Genomic DNA, 20,318 nt, shown 5'->3' with positions numbered 1-20,318 from the left:
GCTGGAGACTGAACATCTGCTGCTCAGAAAAAGGTAAGGGTTTGTATCACTGGTTCATCTGTCCTCTAGGCTCAGCCTCGGACCATGCCAAGGAGTCGCCTGGAATTCCAGACTGTCAAAGCATCAGCTGGGCTCTCCACCCTATTTACCCAGCTCCACCTGTGCTTGCCAGCTGATAAGGTTTTTTAAAACTCAAAACTGACTTGGAATTGACCATAGGAAAAAACTTAAATTTTCCTGTAAAACTGACTTATGTAGGATGTAAATCACGTCAAATTATCAATTTTTTTCTTTTTTCTTTGACCAACAGGAAGATTGACAATAAATTTGGAGTTCAGCTTAATTACCTTGTGGAGTTTATGGTTTCTGTAATGGCAGTCTGGCTTTTGCCTTCACACTCCTACTCCAACACAACACCTATCATGTCTGCCCCATGGGCCCAGGCCGGCCTGGCCACACTTGTGGCTCCAGCCATATCTGATCAGACCAAAAACAGACTGGGGCTATTCATCCAAAATGTGCCCAGCACATGGAAGGTGCCCAATAAGTGCTGTAGGATGAATGACTAATGATCTAGAGGAGAAAGTACTGATGGTTCCCCAGGGTCGGGGCGGGGAGTGGGCGTGGCGTGTAACTTCTAGGTCAACACTCTGAGGGATGTGACACAGTGCTGCAGTGTTGCCAACGGTCCAGGGCCCCTCACAATGCTTTTCCATGTGAACGGTGCCCCCTTCGGTTGTGCAAGACTTTGACTGCTTTTGAATTACGTTCTCCTAGAGCAGTGGACAGCAGACTACGGCCCATGAGCCAAATTCAGTTTGCCTCCTGTTTGGGTAAATACAGCTTTATTGGACCACAGCAATGCATAAGTATTGTCTATGGCTGTTTTTGCTCCAATGGCAAGGCTGAGTAGCTGCAATAGGAAATATAGGGCTCAAAAACACCTAAGGTATTTACTCTCTTGTCTTTTGCAAAACAGGTTTGCTGGCTGCTGTCTTAGCAAGATCTAATGAGATAAGGGTTCCCTCCAAGAAGGCAGTCATTCCTCCCCTAGGTTGGAGACTGGACTCCTTGAGCACCTGGCCTTTCGTCTCGGACAGTTTGGGGGCTCAGCAAGTACCATCCCCAAAAAACTTTCCTGACATCAAAGCTAGTGTGTTCTGCAAAGTTCTTCTGTGTGTCAGCTGTTGCACTAAGCACCTTATTCCTTTGCTTTCACATATACACTTCTCAGGAATGTCATGAAGTAGAACTATATTATCCTTATTTTACAGGTGAGGAAACTGAAGCCAGAGAGGGTAAACGACTTATCCAACATCAAACAACAGGGATGTGGCAGAGCTGGGGCTCAACTCCAGGTCTCTTTTGAGTCCAAGTTGTGCTTTTGTAACTCTTCGATGCTGCCTCCCCACACCGAAGCCTTGGCAGGAAGATGACTTTCACTGGAGGAAAAACAAATAAACATGATATGGGTCTGTTCGGGCCCAACAGTTGGCTGCTGTATAAAAGCAATCCCTAATCCCGTACATCAAAGGGTGGTATCTGGAAAGTGCATTGTGAGAAAGCATTTCCTTAGGGTGGAAAATTCAGACCACTAGAGACCCAGACTCCCAAGGCCTCCCAATGGCCGGACAGGGTCCCCTTCAGCCACAGGTAACCCAACACGTGAGAAAATGTCACCCAGGGTGCCAGAGAGAATAGACCATCTAGATAACACCTGAAAGTCCCACTGGGATGAGGGCAAAGTCTCCGTGTTTGGATTTAAATAAAACAGATTCGGGTGTGTTTGTTCCAACTCCTCAGATAAAGACATGTTACAGGATAAACCAGCCCTTTTGTCCTCCTAAATTAAAAGGATTAAGTATCTTTTAGAGATACTCTCCTTTGGGGCTAAGAGTAGAGATTTATTCAATTTCACATTGTCATGATAACAAAACTTTAGAGAAATAGGAGGCAATACGTGAGGGGCCTGTGGTTATTACAGAAAGAGCAAAATTGTTCCCTTTTTGCTTGAAATAAAGGGAAGATTACATGTCAGGGAAAATAATCCGGATTACGAAGATAAACAGCAAACTCACCAGGTCACTTCCTGTTGCCACAGGAAGAAAAGCTTCTGGTTTGTTTTCTGTGATTCTCTACACAAAGTCAGAAGGTCAACAGTTCACCAGAGTCAGTAGAGGGAAAAAGAGACACTTAGGTCACATGAGTGATGGAGAAATCTGACGTGCCTGAAAATTTTCCATATCTATGCTTTCTACTGTACAGATGCTATGAGGACACTAGTGTTGAATCTGGAAAATAGCCAACACCCCACGTGCACCCCTCTTTGGGTCTTGCTCTGTGATCAGAATAAGCACCACTAGTCTCCTCTGCATCACACCAGTGACTGCTGAGCCACCATTGCCACCTCCCAGCCTATGGCAACCTCCCACTCATTCTTTTTAGCATTTTATCGCTAACTAATATAATTTAGTTTTTTGCTGTCCTCCCCATCTCCCCATCTGCCAGAATGTGTCTGCCCTAAGGGTAAAGGTCATGTCTGCCTCCTTCATCTCTGTAAGGGACATAGGAAACAATTGCCCCTAAATATGACCATTGTGGTTTTTGTTTTGTTTTTTGATCAAAGAAAGACTTTAATGCAAGGAGGAAAAAAATAAAAATTAAAACCTTATGTAAGGAGATTTAAAAGAAATCTTTTGAAGCAGACATGCAACCATGGGCAACACTTCAAAGGATCCGGAATCAATGTTTGTCAATAGCAGTTTTGCATCCTTTAATTTATCTTTCATGAATATAAAGCATGATGTTATTAAGAGCCCATCCATGCCTTAATTCTGTCTGAGATTTGATGAATCAGATAACATTCTGTCTGCATCAACAGTGGCAGGAGCCTGTGGCAGGAGAATTCCCTGATAAATCTTGTCACCCTGTGGCTGGGATGCTATTATACGTGAGATTTTCCACACTGAACACTCAGTCCCTACTTCCCAACCTGGTACCTACCCACCCCCCCACCACCACCACACACACACCGTGCACCCAGAAACCAGGGGACTCCTTACCCATGCCACTTTCTTTGGAGACATTCCCCACCCCGCAAAGAAACCACCCCATGACTCAGCCCAACCCCAAAGTTACCATTTGTTTAATCAAGATAGGTGGTTTGCAAAACATTAAACATTAAACAGTATTTGATGCTGAGTTAATAATTTGCATTCTCTTCATTTGTTCCTGAATCCTTAGACACTAACAACCCCCCACCCCCACCCAAAGGCATAGACAACAGAAGAAACTACTTAGAGCAAAACACGAGTCCTTAAACTGCAAAGGTGTTTGCCAGAATGTCTCATCTCCGCGTTCTGCTTCTAATGGCTCTGATGGGAAAGGCCACCTTCGGGGTAAGTGTTCTTTCCAAATATCTGGAGTTGGGAGACTGAGGTTATTTAGGAAGACCAAACCAGCTGGGAGTGGTGACCCACTGTAGTTGTGAATTGTTGGTGTTGCCAAGTTGAATATGTCCAGAGCTTAAGAGCTAATACCCTGTAACCTGGCTTGCTGTTGAGCAGCCAATTCCGAGGAGACGTGCAACTGAGCTGAGCCCTCTGGGAGCACAGCCTCAGTGAATGCTTTCCAACAAAGGGGGAGAGCTTGGACAATCCACTAAGGTAGTATGTTGTAATGGGGTGGATCATGGAGACCCCTTTGAGAAGCTGTCGAAAGCAACAAACCCTTCCCCCAGAAAAACGCAAGTACATGCACATGCAAACACACACACCCAGTTGTCCAACCACATCTGGTGGGCACCAGGGTAAGAACCCCCAAACTTTGGCCTCAGAGAGGAAACCTGCTGGCTGCAAATGATCCTGGCAGCAGTTTTGCTCAGATGGATTATGTTTGGGGAAATGCTTTGTGGCTGGTACTTTTCCTCCTTTTTCTTCTGCATGCCCACAATAGATGGGGCAGAGAGGATGAGCAGGGGCCGGGGGTGGTTGTGGTGAGCAGGGAAGAGACACCGGAGATTCTTGAGTGGAGCCCCGAGGACCCTGTGGGTTGCCATGTCAGCTCCTGCGCTGTGCCTTAGTGGTCCAAGAGTATCTGCTGGATCTCGTGGGCACATGAGAGAGGGCCTTCAACAGAAATGGAGCCTCCTGGAAGTTCCACTAGGGACATGGTCTGAGGAATGAGTGTGGGCTTTGGAGCCAGGGCTTGAATCGCAGCTTTGCAGCGTTCTAGCTGCGGAATCTCTGTTAGCCTCAGTTTCCTCTTCTATAACACAAGCGATAAATAACTAAATGAGGTAATGCCTGTGGCTTTCAATCAATGTTAGCTTCTTTCCTTGAAAATTTCCAAAAACTGAACACAACTGAGCTATAAAAATCAGAGACTGTGCCCCTTGGCGGGGAAGGGGTGGTAGAGGGCGGGCAGGGGCTGAACTGAAATAGCACTCATAATCTCCTTATCTTATTAAGTACCTTTGCATTTTACTTACCATTCTTCTCCAGAGAGCTGTTCTTGCAGGAAGCAGATTAGAGTCCAGGTTTTCTGATTAGCATGTTTTTAAAACAGCTTCTCCTCCCCATTAGGTTAACTCAAACACCTTAGCCCCAGATTAAGCTGCCAGGTGACTCACTTCTGAGAGGGATTTCTTTTCAAATTATGACTTGTGTGTGTGCAGTGGCTGCAATTACAGATTGTTATCAAGCCCTCGTCCTCATTTGATTGCTTGTTGGACATCTGGAGCTGAGACACGATAAAAACACCAGTAAAAACTCCATCAGTCTAGAAAGAGGTGGTAGGAATTATCAGAGGCCCACAAGGGGCCCAGAGAAAGTACCAGTCAGAAAGAATTAGATCCTAAAGTTCGCAGACAAGGAGAAGAGTCAGACGCAGTCTGTTTGAAGTTCACAAAAAAGATAATGGTCCCAAAAAATCCCTTTTTTTGCAAGTCCCAGTGAATTTTTAGGGTTAGCGATGAAATTATAAGTCAATAATGGATAAAAGGGAAAATATGAGAGATAGGCTTCAGGCTATGAGCTTAGTAAATTCCAAAGGGAGGAGTCAGGGCTTTGGAATGTTTTCCTACCCAGATGTGGACCAGACAGGTGGTCGGGAAGGCGGGTTGCGTTCCACAGGCCCGTACAGAAATCCAGGGGAAAGGGGCCAATTAGCTGAGATGCTTTGGAGAGTTCAAGGCATCATGTGGTGGGGAAAGAGCCACACAGCCAGATGGGCTGAGCAGCCTCTCCCGCCCACGTAGCTAAACCCAATAGCCAACTGCTGCCATTAAATGAGGAGTCCTGTGTGCCAAGTCCTGGGCCCTGGGCTTGCATGGATCAGCTCATCCCCTGGAAGGCACAGAGAATTAGTTCTGTCATTGTTCCCATTCTACAGATGAGGAGCTGAGCTGTAGAGAGCGTGCAAAACTGGGCCCTGAGTCCTGCAGCTGGGAAGTGACAGAGCTGAGCTTGTGTCCATCCAGACTGGGTCTCCTCCACTGGAGCCCTGGCCAAGGAGGAGGTTTCTCCAGTCCACATAGCTGCAGGTCCCGGCCCTCCCCAAAGGAACAAGGAGCCTCTCTGCGGCATGGAGCATAATGGACTCCAGGTGCCTTGGAAACTCTCAGGAAAACCAAGATCTGTGGTTGCCGCCCATTAGAAAGATGCTTGGATACTCTCCCATGAATTCAGATCACACATTTATGATGACTTCCTTTGGGGATCATCTCTAACTTAGATTTTTGTTCCAATATCCACTTCATTAGAACAGCCAAAGAGATATGGGTCCAATATCACTGCATGAACTCCAGGACTATATCGTTCACAACCTCCTTGTTCTACTCCCTACTTAGGGTTTTTGAGCACCTGCCCTGTGTCAGAAACTTTGCTGGGAGGCTCTGAATGTGCATTAACCTCACCCCGGAAGAGTATTGGACAATGAAGCAAGCCCAGAGATGTTAAACTAGCTTTCTCACGGTCAGACAGCGAGTAAGAGGCCCGGCCAGAGTTGCATCCAGGTCTGTCCCACTCCGGGGTTTTGCCTTGTCCATTGCAGGAGGACGGCTCAACTGTGTGAAAGATGCTGAGTGCCTCCAGGTTTTAGGAATCTCCTCTTGTTGTGGTTCTTAAAGTGACTTGGGGTCCTCGGGCCTTGCCGAATGGAATTTGACCTCTTCCAGGATCAGAAGCAGGTGACAGAGCTCATCAGACCTGTCCTGGCTTATCTGGGTCTGTTCCGGGGATGGGGGAAGACAATAGCTTCTCCTCTCCCAGGAAGGGGACTTAAAATTAAAATGGTTGTTTTCTTGCATTTCTGGGCTTTTTTAAACCACAGAACTTAAATCCTGGGATCCCTAGAATCCTCCGGGAATAAAGCCTCAAATTATTTGCATAGACCAGAGGTTGCAAATTGACAGTGTGGGGATACACTCTGTCCACAGCCAAGTTTTATTTGGTGGGTAGAAGGCTGGCCAGAAGAATATTTTAATTTTCTTTGACTTTGTTTGGTGACATTTGAAAATCAGAACATTTCACACAAAGACACAGATTTCTAGCTTTTCTTGACTATTCAACATTCTGGTAACACAGGCTTACGTTTGTGCATGGCACCCTCCCTGGAGCAGCAAAGCAGTAACTGCTGCCATTATTAGAAGAGGCATGAGCCACCCAGATTCCACAGTCACCACCCCTCCCTACTGCAGACACCCTTTCTGCTGGGCTGATGTAGGCTACCTGCAGGTTCTGCCTTGGAGAGAGAGAGAAGAGCATGTATGTATGTGTATGCATGTGTGTGTGTGTGTGTGTGTGTGTGTGTGTGTGTGTGTGTGTGTCTGGAAGTTGGAGCATTGGATCCATGGTGCATGGTGGCTTTGGATGGGCAAGTACCTGGGCTCAGCATCCTGACTAATTCAAACATTCCGAATCTGCACGGCTTCCAGGACCAAGCAAGGCCTGTGATGAGAAAATTCGAGCCACCCTTCACAAAGCCGTAATACTTCAGAATGTCAGGGTCTCTTCCAGACCTAGGAGAGACAGCCTCCATGTTTAATCCATACGGCCTTACGGAGGGATTGGATTTCACTGCAACTTCTTAGACATTATTTTTTTTAACTGATCTTAAGCATGAGTCCAACTCATTAGCTTTGGCAGCGTATACTGGTATTCAGGGAAACCTGGTTGCAGGAAATCACGTGTGTATATAGGCATGGGTATATTTATATTTTAAATTCATTAGGGTTTCCTAAATGCAAAAGCAATTCTGCTGTCACAGAGAAACAGCATGTAGAATATTCGGCAGCCGGGATTTTAAATAAAACATGCTTTTTCTTCATAATTAATATAACAAGGTTTCCTGGCTTAGGACCTGGCAAAGATCCCAGGAAAAATGGTGGGAGGAGGGCATTGGTGTGATGTGACTATGACCTGACAAACTAGTTCCAGGAAGAGTTTGTGCTGAGTGAGCTCTCCCCAGCTGGAAACTTCCCCAGGGCTCACTGAGCAATTTGGGGATACATACACACACACACACACACACACACACACACACACACACACACACACACATACACACACAGGTATATATGTATATATTACATATATATGTATTTATGTAATATATATATATATCCAAGCTCACTCACAACAGTGGTTAGTAATAATAATAATAACAACAAAAGCAGCAACATCAACTTAAGTCTTTACTATATTCCAGGTACTGTGTGCTTTACATTTATTATCACTTTTAAGCTCCCATCAACCCTATGAGGCAGGGACTATTGTTGTTTTCATTTTATAGTTCAGAAATTAAGCTACAGAGAAGTTAAATAATCTGCCCAAGATCATACCTGTGCGAGGTAACAGAGCTGGGATTCGAACCCAGCTCTGCCCCATGCCAATTCCATGCTCATAATCCCTCTTCTGCAGCTCGATTTGCCAGGCCCTGGCTCAAAACAAATGAAACTGTTCAATGTGATATCAAAGCTGTCATCCTGGGCCCTGGCCTCAGACGCCAGCTTCGGGCAGCAGATAAATATGAGCGTCCTCATACCTCGAGGCTCTTTCTGTGGACCCGGATACCTTTCGTTCTAATGCCTAAAGGATCACGTCTTGCCAGGGAGCTAAACAATTAGTTCAGTAATGTCAAGTCTTGAATGGATCTATCTTCAGAAAATTTGCCAAAGTCTGAACTATTTACCTAATACTTTTGTTAAACAGACTCACCTTTTCTCTACCTAAATACATTTATTTTTAAAGGAAACTGTCACTACTATAAATGGCAAATCAAAGAAAGCAAAATGACGTCATCGAATTCTAACTGGCTACTGTTTGCCATACTCAAATGGAGCCTGGAGCCCGTTTCTCTTTGTTGAAAAGGGAGATTAGCAAGCACTGGAGGTGCATTAGAGACACGGCAACACCACCCCAAGTCTTGCCCTGTGCTGGGATGGGAATGGTTGGGGTTAGCATGAGAAGGGAACATCTTTCTCACACTGTGCTTCTGTTATTTTGTGCCCTGGCTTGGCACCTCCCCCAAATCATTTCTAGTAGCTACCACCGGGGCTTCACATTCCACACCATGGAGAAGGCAGAAGAGCAGAGGGCTTCAGCCACGGAGTTGGCTTATGGCAGTGGGTAGTTCCTTCTCTGACCCCCTGGGCTGTTTACGGAGGGTGATTGGACCAAGAAAGTCAAGGCCTGGTGGGTGTCAGACATAGCCCATTCTTAGATTTTCTTTGCTCATTTGCCTTTTCAAAGGGCTTCCAAGTGCATCATCACATCCAGAAATGCGTATTTTTATCTAATTTCCTTGTCCTGGTCTCACTCTCTAACCTTTGAAACCCCATCTCCCCCATACCCAGTCAGTTTGAGCCAAGCCCTGGGATAATCAATTGGTACAGTTCTCTCTCACCAAGTGCTTCCTGAAGAGTAATCCAATGCAAGTGCCACACTGCTCCTCAGAAGCCAAATGCCCTGGAATAAAACACCAGATTGGCTAAGGGAAGGCTAACATTTACAGTTGGGGAAACTGAGGCCCAGATTGATTCAGCAACTTGCACCAGGGGAAAGATAGGCCTGCAAGTCTCCCTGGCCAGCAGCTTCAGACCTAAGAGGTATAATCAAAGTGTGGCTGAGAGCCGTCACCTGGATGCTGGTTGAAAAAGCATGTTCTGGACACACCCCACACCTACCATGGAAGCACAACCTCTGCAGGTAGGGGCCAGGGAATCCTCCTCAGAGGATCTTCATGTGCATCGTGTTTGAGAACCAGTGCATTAAAATTGGAACTTCCCCAGGTCTGCAGACAGGGCTCTTCTCTCTGCCCACCTGCCCCTGCCCATCTCCACCTGCTAGTGCCACGGAAGCTGCAGCCCAGTCGTCAGTTAACTGGGCCGGGGGCTGAGAGGGCCAGCTCTGAGCTCAGCCACACTGAGTCCCTCTGAGCCAGGCACAGGTGATTGGTCTCAGAGCCAGGAGACACATTGTTCCAATGCACTCGCATCCTTGCACAAGCCACATCACCCTGTTGGGTCTCAGTTTTCTCTGCTGTAGGTGAAGGGTCTCGGCCGGCTCCTCTGCACAATACCTCCTGGCTCATCTCTGTGGTTCTGTGGATGGTTTCACCCAGGCTCCCAACAAGGAACCCATGGTGACTGCTGGCCAGTGCTTTCTCCTTTGGCCTCCAAATGCCCCCATCATAGCCTTCTCCTCCTTGCCCTGAGCTTCGGATTAAAGCAAACCCACAGTGTACCAACCCACCCATCCCAAGGCAGCACTGAGTAGCTTGTATAGAAAGCAGGAAGGATAGGATTCCTCATAATCAAAGGACTCAGGGACTTGGCACAACTGTTCTCATGGCACAGCTCATGCCGCCTGCAGATGCCGGGGCGGGAAGATGGCACAAGGCAGGATTTGAGCTGGTGACCAGGCACTGGCTGCTTCACCCTCTGCTACCTCTGCCACTCTTCTTGGCCTGGAGCTCTTTGTCCAGCAGTAGGGCCTGCCCTGCTGAGCTCTGCACACTTGGCCCTGGTCCACCTTCAAGCCTGGCAGCCATACTTGGCCATGGTGTACGGCTGTCTCCTGCCTGGCTGGCCTCAGGAGTAATGGAATCCTTTCCTGGGGACCAGTGGCCCAGACACGTGGTAGCACACCTGAGAGAAAGGCATTGTGGGAAATGAGTTCCAACCTCTCAACTACCAATGGAAGATTTTTCTGCTACTGATTCCAAGATGAGCCACTGGCCCCAAAGGACAGGTCTGGCCCCACATCTTCACCTCCCGATCCTCTGAGAAAACTGGAAGAAAACATTTTCTATCAGCTAATTCCTGAATACAGCAACTTTCAGCCTCTGCCATTTTGGTATCCAGAAGATTTGGAGTTCTGAAATGTAGGGGAAGAACCTGAGTTGAATTATTCACTGGATTAAAGACAGAGCACAGTGGATTAGAACTTGGGGTGCCCCACCCCCAAGAAGAGATTACATCATAAATCAGTAAGACTCAGACCTGGATCCCTTCCCTCTGTGTCCTTCCCTGCCCTCCCCACTGTATTGGTTTTCTTCCGACAGCCATAACAAATCACCACAGACTTGGTGGTTTAAGAAAATAGAAATTTACTCTCATGCAGTTGCAAGGCTGGAAGTCTGAAATCAAAGTGTTGGCAGGACCATGCTCGCTCTGGAGGACTGAGGGAAGAATCCGTTCCCAGCCTCTTCCAGCTTCTGGTGGCTCCCAGCATTCCTTCGCTTGTGGCCGCATCACTCCATCTCTGCCTCCCTTTTCACCAGGCCTCCTGCTTGTCGGTGTGTGTAATCTCCTTCCATCTCCCTCACAAGACACTGTGATTATTAGGGTTCACCCAGATAATCTAGGCAATCTCATCTCAAGATGCATAACTTCATTACATCTGCAAACTCTTTTTCCAGATAATTCCCATTCCCAGACTCCAGGGGTAGGACTTGGACATATCTTTTGGGGGCCCACCCTGCAACCCCTTAGACCCACTTACCAACCCTATCCTAGAAGGCACCCAAGCCTTGAGATGTGCTGACCAGCAACTGGGGGGCATTTAGCCTTGCCAAGGGCCTGCTCCTAACCTCAGGAAGGCCACAGCCTTGAGCCACCGTTCCACTGAGAAAGCCCAGGTATGGGGTGGATGGACCAGCAGTGTGATCTATAGTTCTCTGATCTATTGGAAGGAGCCCACCAGGCCATGTGCAAGAAGCAGCTGTTTCTGGTCCTCTGAAAGGAGCTGGGTGGATTGTGACCACATGCTGCTTTAGCCCAGTTGGGAATGGGAACTGATGGGAAGGAAGAAGTGGGCTTGCATGCTTTTTTTTTGTTTTTTTTTGAATGAAAGACTATATGTTTAGAGCATTTTTAAGTATACAGAAAAATTGTACAGAAAGTACAGTGGGTTCCCATATACACCTAGCTTCCCCTACTATTAACCTCTGGCATTGGTGTTGTACATTTGTTATAGTTGATGAGCAGATATTGATATGTTATTAGTAATTGAAGTCCATAGTTCACTCTTTGCATGTACAGTTCTGTGGGTTCTGATAAAGGCTTTCCTGTCTTTTGATCTGGGAGCTCTTCATTGTGATGTAGTTGCTGTGGTGGCCTGGCTGAGGCTGGAGTTGACTTTCATAACTTCTGCAGCTGTCACAGGGGGTGGGTGGCTCTCTGTGGCCTGCCAGCTCTGGATCAGTCTGGACAGGCCTGTCTTCAAGCTTTCCAAGGACAGGAACCCCCGTCGTTTCCCTAGCCCAGGGTCCTGGCACGCTGATGGTTAGGGAACTCTTCTCTTAACACCCCTCCATTTCTTCACTGCAACCCAGGCACACCGTGGGCGTCTGCATATTCTCTGCTCTCTCACCCACATGGCAAGGGCAGTTAAGGTCAAGGACTCTGTGTAAGACTGGCTCCGTTATAGCCTGGGGCTCCAGCATTTACTAGCTAAGTGACTTTGGGCAACTTAATCTCTGCAAACCTCAGTTTTCTCACCTCTAAAGTGGACATAATTATAGTACCTAAATTATCAAGTTGTGTTCAATAAAGGAAACAAAATTCATGTAAAGCATTTAGCACAGTCATTGGTACGTTGTCAGCACTTAATAAATGTTAACTGAGATCGTACTGTCATCGTCACCATCAACAGTAGCTGCTTCTTCAATCATCAACGATCATCATCAATCTTCCCCTTTGGATTTGCAAGTCCCAGGAGTAAGCGTTCTTCTACCCTTTTCCTGTCTTTGTGGAAAATTGGACAGATTGATGGGATGAAAGGAGGGAAATACTGTGTCCTTCCATCTCACCCCCACTGTCATCCAGACTAGTTTTCAGCGATACAGGTGTGTGACATCACGAGGTCTAGGTAACCGGCTATTGGCCTGGCTTTTCCCTTCACATCCCCCAGATGTCCAGTTCTGGTGTTTGGGCTGCCAGCTGGACACAGTGATTCACAAGATGAGTGGGCTTGCTTCGGATTCCTGAGACCACACCAAAAAATGCAGCCCAAGCTGAGAGCTGCTGGGATCTGGAGGGCCAGCCCAGCCGGGAAGGTCCAGCTTTCTTTTTGTTTGGGTTCCTGCGTGCCAGCTCCTGGAAAGAGCGCGTCTGCCACCTGCTGGCGGTGGGCAGCACAGCACCTGGCTGTCCCTTGGGCTCCAGCCAGAGCCAAGGTCCGGGACCGGGCCTGAAGGACCCTTCCCTACTGCGACCTGAGGAGGGAGGTCCCAGATGTCCTCCCTCCTGTCCTTCCCACTCTCCAGGGCTAAAGATAGCCAGGCATGGCTCAAATAGAAGCATGAAGCCGCATCTCCTGGGGGCAAGGTGGAGACCGGCAGACAGGGACACGCCCTGTCCACCAGGATCCAGGCCAAGTGCGACAGCTGGGGCAGGTGCATGTGAGCCAGGGGTCAGGACTCTACTCAACCCTCCCGGGTCCCTTCTTTCGGCACAGCCCTGGCACTCGCTCACAGAGGGGTCCAGGCTCCAGACCCTCCCCTGTCAAGCCGCCAGGCCCAGGAACCACTTGAGACCTTGTCCTAGTTTGCTAATGCTGCAGAATGCAAAACACCAGAGATGGATAGGCTTTTATAAAACGGGGATTTATTTCGCTACACAGTTACAGTCTTAAGGCCACAAAGCGTCCAAGGCAACACATCAGCAATCGGGTACCCTCACTGGAGGATGGCCAATGGCCTCCGGAAAACCTCTGTTAGCTAGGAAGGCAGCTGGCATCTGCTCCAAAGCTCCGGCCTCAAAACGGCTTTCTCCCAGGACGTTCCTCTCTAGCAAGCTTGCTCCTCTTCAAAACATCACTCCCAGCTGCACTCTCTTTCTTCCCCCCAAGTCAGCTCATTTATATAGCTCCACTGATCAAGGCCCACCCCGAATGGGCGGGGCCATGCCTCCATGGGAACATCTCATCAGAATTATCTCCCACAGCTGGGTGGGGCACACTCCAAGCAAATCTAACCAACACCAAAACTTCTGCCCCACACAAGACTATAAAGATAATGGCATTTGGGGGACACAATACACTCAAACTGGCACATTCCACCCCCTGGAACCCAAAATGGCATTATCTTTCCAAATACAAAATACATTCATTTCACAAAAACTTAAATCATTTCAGTAACAAAAGTTAAGTACAAAATCCCATCAAAATCAGTTTAGGCTTGGTCAGTTCTAAGGCATAATTCCCCTCTAGCTGTGGATCTGTGAACCTAGAACAAGTTATGTGCTTCCAATACACAAAGGAGAGACATTCATAGGATGAACATTTCCATTGCCATAAGGAGAAACAGTAAGGAAAACAGGGTTAACAGGAGCAAAACAGTTCCTAAAACCCACAGGACAAAGTCCATTAGATTTCAAAGTCCGAGAGTCATTTACAGAATAATGTTGCATCCTTGGGGCTTGAGAGAGTGGGAGGCTAACCCTTCCCAAGGGCCTTTTCTGCAGCCCGTTCCTCTCCAAACGCTTGGGTGAGTGCTCCAACATTTCCACACATTGGGGAGACCACCTTCTCGGCCCCACCCTCCTCAAACATCGGGGCAGCTCCCGGATTCCCTTCCATCTCCGGGTCACACGCTCAACCCCTTCAGAACAGTGTGGTGGCAGCCAGGCTCTCCCCAATTCCCTGGAAATGTGCTCCACCCTCTTTGGGACCTGAGGTGGCAAAACTCTTCCAGAGCATCGAGGCGGAAAGCCCGCCCTCGACCTCCAGGGCAAACTCACCCTTTCCATGCATGTGGGCTGCTCCGCTCTCCCAGCCCTAAACCTCTTGACTCCAGACCTCAACCTCCATGGCTCTGTCTTTGAAGAGATTTTTCCTTTAATTTTTTCCTTGTCTGTCTCCTCCAGTCCAGACCAGCAATGGCTCCGTCTATAAAGATCTCGCAAAAATTCTGTTGGCTTTGCATGAAGCATGCAGGGGTCAAAGCCATCAGACAATAGGAGTTTCCACAAATCCTTTCTGCTTAACTCCTTATCCAATCTTGGCTTGTCCTCAGGTTGGGCTGTAGCTTCTGGGATTCTACCCACTGGAAGCCCGTAATTTTCCAAGCCATCAACTTCTGGTTTCTTTGAACCCAAGAGTTCAGTTCTAAGTTTCTCTCTCTCTGCTCGCATTTTACTATAAGCTGCAAGGAAAAGCCAGGATACGTCCTCCACACGTAGTCTGGAGATCTCCTCAGCTAAGTATTCCAAGTTGTTGCTTCCAGATTCTTCCTTCCATCTGACACCAGGACTCAATTTTGCCAAATTCTCTGCCACTTTAAAACAAGGATCGCCTTTCTTCCAGTTTACAACACATTCATCATTTCTGTTCAAGTCCTCATCAGAAGTATCTTTAGAGTCCATATTTCCACAAACAGTCTCTTTAAAGCAGTTTTGGCCTTTTCTGTCAAGCTCCTCACAACTCTTCCAGAAATTCCCCCTTATCCATTTAAAAAGCCGTTCCAACATGTTTGGTATTTGCAAACTCAGCAGCAAAAGCACCCCACTTCCGGTACCAAAATCTGTCCTAGTTTGCTAATGCTGCAGAATGCAAAACACCAGAGATGGATTGGCTTTTATAAAACGGGGATTTATTTCGCTACACAGTTACAGTCTTAAGGCCACAAAGCGTCCAAGGCAACACATCAGCAATCGGGTACCCTCACCGGAGGATGGCCAATGGCCTCCGGAAAACCTCTGTTAGCTAGGAAGGCAGCTGGCATCTGCTCCAAAGCTCCGGCCTCAAAACGGCTTTCTCCCAGGACGTTCCTCTCTAGCAAGCTTGCTCCTCTTCAAAACATCACTCCCAGCTGCACTCTCTTTCTTCCCCCCAAGTCAGCTCATTTATATAGCTCCACTGATCAAGGCCCACCCCGAATGGGCGGGGCCACGCCTCCATGGGAACATCTCATCAGAATTATCTCCCACAGCTGGGTGGGGCACACTCCAAGCAAATCTAACCAACACCAAAACTTCTGCCCCACACAAGACTATAAAGATAATGGCATTTGGGGGACACAATACACTCAAACTGGCACAGACCTGAACCCACCCCGCCTCCTGTGGCAGGCTGCCTAGCCCCCAGCCCCCCACAACACAAAACCCACCTGTTGTCTCAGTCTCTGCAGAAACAGGGCTGCAAATTACCTCAAAGTAATTAAATAGAGGCCCAGCCCCAGATCACAAATAGCCTTTTTTTGCATTCCTTTCCCTTCCCTGAATTTCTGTTTTTAAATCTCCCCAAATCTTTAGAAAAGTGGAAAGGATAACACAATAACACCCATTGCCCAGACAGATGCATCAGTTGTGAACATTTTACCACATTTGTGCGCTCTCACTCTAATGCTTATTTTTGTTTTGTTTGCGGAATCATCTGTAAGTAAATTATAGACCCTACCCCTAAATGCTTCAGGATCTCCTAAGAAAAAGGTCATTTTTCCTGCACAACCACAATGCCACTATCACTCCCAAGAAATTACAATAATATTAGAAAATGTCAGTTCACATTCAAATGTCCCAACTGTTCTAATAATGTCCTTTATCGCTTTTAAAAGGAAATCCGGAGTCCCATCGAGGACCACACACTGCATTTAGTTGTCATGTCTCCTTAGTCTCATTTAATAAAGAGCAAACCTCCCATCCTTTTTGTCTTTTACGATGCTGGCATTTTTGTAGTGCCTAAGCTAGCCGGTTTTTGTAGAAGAACCCACAGTTTCCATCTCACAGTTTGGATAGGACACGTACCTCCCAATTTGAGTCAGGGTTAGCATTTTTGTCAAGGATGCTAGTTGTACTGTGCCCTTGGTGCATCGTATCAGGATGCATTCTTTCTTTTTATCTTTCCCAATATATCATCTGCCTACTTTCCAAAAAGGCTTAGGGTGGCCTAGAATAAAAGGTTCATATAAGACAGAAAATAAAACTGCTGCTGCAGGCAGGGAAGCTGTCATCCCAAGCTGCCCGGGTCGACGTGGGGATGGGAAGATGCATGGCATTGCCCTCAGCTTTCTGGCAGCCGGGACCCCAAAAGAAGCCTGTCGAGTGAGAAAACTCGCATTCTCTACATCAGAGGTCAGCAAACTTTTTCCGCCGAGTGCCAGATAGTAAATATTTGGGGCTAGACTGTATCGGTCACAACTACTCTGCCACTTTAGCAAGAAAGCAGCCATAGACAAAATGTAAATGAGGGGGTGTGGTTGGGTTCCCATAAAACTTTATGAACAAAAGTGCCCACCCAGGATCTAAGTGAAAGGAGCTATTCCAGTTATTAGAAGGTGAAGCTTTCTTTTCCTGGTAAGTACTGCATTCTAAAGGGAACTGATTAGGCCATTATATTTTTATTCAGCAAACACTTTTTGAAGGATGCATACACCAAGCACCATGCTAGGAATTGGGTGAAGTGAGAGAGGGAACACACAAATGAACAAATATAAAACTTGAGCACTGTGATAAGGACCATGGAGGAAAGAAACGAGTGCAGTGACAGAACAGTTAGAGGTTGGGTTGGGGGGTCTTGCCGATAGGGTGGTCAGGGAAGGCCTCTCAGAGGAGATGACATTTCAGCTGACAGCCAGCGAAGGTCATGGGGGAGCACATTCCAGGCAGAGGGAATTGCAGGGGCAAAGACACTGGGGTAGGAGGAGCTTTGCTTGTGCCACTTGGAAACTCTGAGAGGAGGCTGTGTGTGGCTGGACCATGTTTGCAAGGTACAGAGGACAAGGTTTGGGGGGCATGTGTAGGTCAAGGAGAGAGTTTGCTTTTTATTCCAAGAACAATAGAAGTCATGTCATCAGAGAGTTTTAAGTATCTGTTCATCCCCAGCCCCTTAGAGCTGTCACCCGAGGAGATCACCCAGACTGGAAGGTGTATCTGAGTCTTCTCACAGCTGTGTGACCTCAGGAAGAGATTCTAACTTCTCTGAGCCTCAATATCCTCATGTATCAACAAAGCTGAAAAAAGCTCCCTCATAGGGTTGTTATAAGGATCAAACCCAGCAATGCACAGGCAGGCAGAGGGTCAATGCTCAATATACAACAATCACATAATTGACCAGGCTGTTAGTACCTTTGCAGCCACGTTCCAACGTGACAACAGGTCGGTGCAAGGGACATGAGTGCATGCTGAGCAGGAAGGGATGCCCACCCAGCACAGGAAAGGAAGGGCAGGGGCACCTCCAAACCACAACCACCAGAAAGCTCCCGGGGTTCTGTGCCTGTATGCCATCCTGCAAAAGCGTCCCCGGAGCTCAGGAAGGCACCCAGCTGGCTCGGCTGAGCCCCAGACTCACCTTGCTCTGCCCTGTGTTGTTTTTCAGTTCTCCCTGATGTCTTTGCTCCCAGACCTGGACCCAGGTGAGTCTGCTCGTCCCCCTGGGACTTCTGCCAACCACAGGCTGGTGCGGGGGTAGAGGAAAGAGGGCCCGAGCATGTGAGTGTCGGAGGAACCTCAGGGTTCAAGTGGTCACAGGTTCCTTTGGGAGTTTGCCCAGGAAAATGCACACTTGGGACTTTGTGTGTGCAGCACATGCATAAGGCTTCACACAATCTCGAGTTGTCCAGGGTGACACCCCTGATGCCCAGTCTCAGAACATGGAGGGACAAACTTCTGATGTAGTTAAACCTCTTCATTTTACAGAGAAGGAAACTAAGGCCCAGAGTGGGGAAGCAACTTGCCCAGGTCAGACAGTCCTTTAGTGGCTGAGCTGAGACAGAAAGGCCAAGAAAAAGTGGTGTGGTTGAACAGCCAGCCGGGTCAGGCCGTGTCACCCCCAGCCCCTCCACCCCGTTACGTGGGGAGCCAGCACCCCCACCTCTGCCTCTCCCATGTGCCTCCTCAAGGCTCGGGGGTCCATGTCCTGTGAGCTCTGCTCTTTCACCAGCAGAAAAGCCACCTCCAAGGTCATACATGCCACACCACAGGCACATCACACACATATGCACCACACCACACGAACACACACTCACCACGCACACCACCTGCACTTCACACACACACACAACCTTCCTGTCTCACACAGGCTCACCCTCTCACCCTCACCTTCTCCCTTTCCTCTCTCCCATGCCCAGCAACTCCACCGTGCCTGGGTGGCCTCGGCTCCTTCCTGCCACGTCACGCACCCTTGTCCCTGACCCTGGGTCTGAGTCTCCCTTTGATGCTCTGAATCCCAGGGGAGAGAACTCTCCTCACCACCCATCAGGGCAGAGGCCAGCACCCTCTGGTCGTGGCCTGGGCTGGTCGCTCCCCGTGGACAGAACTAGGCAGACAGCACACGGAGGCTGCAGTCAAGTCTAAACTTTGGATCAAGGACTTATTCTGAGCAAAGATGGTGATAACTGGGCCACATTCAACTCAACAGGCAATAGTCTCCTCCAGCAGAGCCCTGGACAGACAGACAGACTTGTACCAACCAGCTCAAGACAAGTGACACTAGGTGCCAGGTCTTTACCTGGGCCCATGCGCTCAGGGAATGTTTATGGAATTGAATAGAAATACAGAACAGCATGGTGTGTGGGTTTTTGAGGGGATCTGCTTCTTTCCTAAAAGCAAAGGAGAGGGTTCAGTTCAACACGAAGTAATTCATTTCCTGGGAAGGATCGTGCTCCACAAGCACCCCCTCGCTGATGGCCACAGCAGCGGCCACACGTAGGGCCCAGGGAGGGTCCAAAGCCAAGAGGCTCAAAGACCCGCCGCCTTCCCGCATTTCCGAACAAGGGGCCCGGGCCCCATTGGAGGAGGCTGTGTTGGTCTGGGCTGTGCTTGAGCTGCATGGAGACCTCACTGAAGACTCACAAGGCTCGCTCCCATCACGTGTCTGAAAAGCAGTCCTGCCCATGAGCCGATTTTGCGGGAATTAAGAGGCAACTTTACCCCAAAACATCTTACTGCCATCTGCCAGAAGGTTGTCATAGACATCTATAGTGACTATGAATTTGTGACACCCCTGGAGTTGTGTAGTGAACAACTCAAACAACTAAAACTGCAGTCCTACCAAACAGAGGTCACGGCAAAGGGACGGCATTCATTCCATGTATCCATAAGGTTTATAGCTTCAATTAAATAGAGTAGTAATATAGGGTCAGATTTCATCTACAAACCAAGAACTTTCCAACCATTAGAATTAAAAACAAACAAACAAACAAAAAACTGAATGGGCTGTCTTGGGAGGCAGTGAGTTCCCTGTCACTGGAGGTGTTTAAGCAGAGGCTGAAAAACTGTTTGGGAGGAGGTAAAGAGTATTGGACTAGATCACTTTCCCATTCTGAAATTCTGAGCTCTGTAAGAACTCTGCCCTTAGCTTCTGAGTAGATGAGGGGGGGTCAGAAGCAGCCCCCGCCTGCACTCCACAGTCTATCTCGAGGTTTTCCATCAGCCTCTGGCTATGAAGTGGGGTGAGATGTAGTGACTGTGCCTTTTTGCAGAGTCGGTTAGGTTTTAAAAACATCCTAGGTAGGTGTCTCATTTAATTCATATGGTTGTCGTGCATTGACAGTATTTGTCAGATTCCCACTTGCTTTAGACAAGAGTGTGGCTGAGGAAGCCCCGTGCACATGTCTGCAAGCAGGCTGCTGCTTTGGTTGGTCTTGCTGGGGAAAGTGCATGACAAAGCCTTGCTGGAGCAGAAGGTAACTGGTCCCCAGTACTCAGTCCCCAGTTTGGTGTTCGAAGAGGTCCCACCAAACAGCACAACCTCTGCCATCTTCCTGAAGCAGGTGATGTGACAGTCAACAGGCCTGCAAAGCTGGCTTGGCTCTGCCGGGCAACACAGGCTGAGCCCATCCATCAGCTGTCCTGCCACCTGCCAGCAAGGGTCTCCACT

The 20,318-nt window shown here is 48.2% G+C and overlaps 1 protein-coding gene and 1 long non-coding RNA gene across 5 annotated transcripts in view; one reads left to right on the top strand and one right to left on the bottom strand.

The window, feature by feature from the left end:
• Positions 1-736: 736 nt before the first annotated feature.
• LOC119510377 lies at positions 737-4,602 on the bottom strand. Its single transcript, XR_005211907.1, has 3 exons — positions 4,490-4,602; positions 2,079-2,135; positions 737-1,442 (listed from the first exon to the last, which is right to left on the bottom strand). It is a non-coding gene; the product is annotated as an uncharacterized LOC119510377 (long non-coding RNA).
• HABP2 (hyaluronan binding protein 2) overlaps positions 3,240-20,318 on the top strand; it is a 39,647-nt gene continuing 22,568 nt past the window's right edge. For 2 of the 4 annotated variants that reach the window (XM_037804658.1, XM_037804656.1), the window contains exons 1-2: positions 3,240-3,398; positions 17,817-17,853. In XM_037804658.1, coding sequence (XP_037660586.1) covers positions 3,342-3,398; positions 17,817-17,853 — 94 coding nt within the window. In that variant the 5' untranslated portion in view covers positions 3,240-3,341. The remainder of the gene's footprint in view (positions 3,399-17,816; positions 17,854-20,318) is intronic. The other 2 variants (XM_037804659.1, XM_037804657.1) reach the window with 1 other exon arrangement.

Source organism: Choloepus didactylus, chromosome 15 (assembly GCF_015220235.1).
Source record: "Choloepus didactylus isolate mChoDid1 chromosome 15, mChoDid1.pri, whole genome shotgun sequence".
NCBI classification, from domain to species: Eukaryota; Metazoa; Chordata; class Mammalia; order Pilosa; family Megalonychidae; genus Choloepus; species Choloepus didactylus.
Note: the sequence above shows the minus strand (reverse complement) of the source record. Positions and strands in the feature narration are given on the sequence as shown.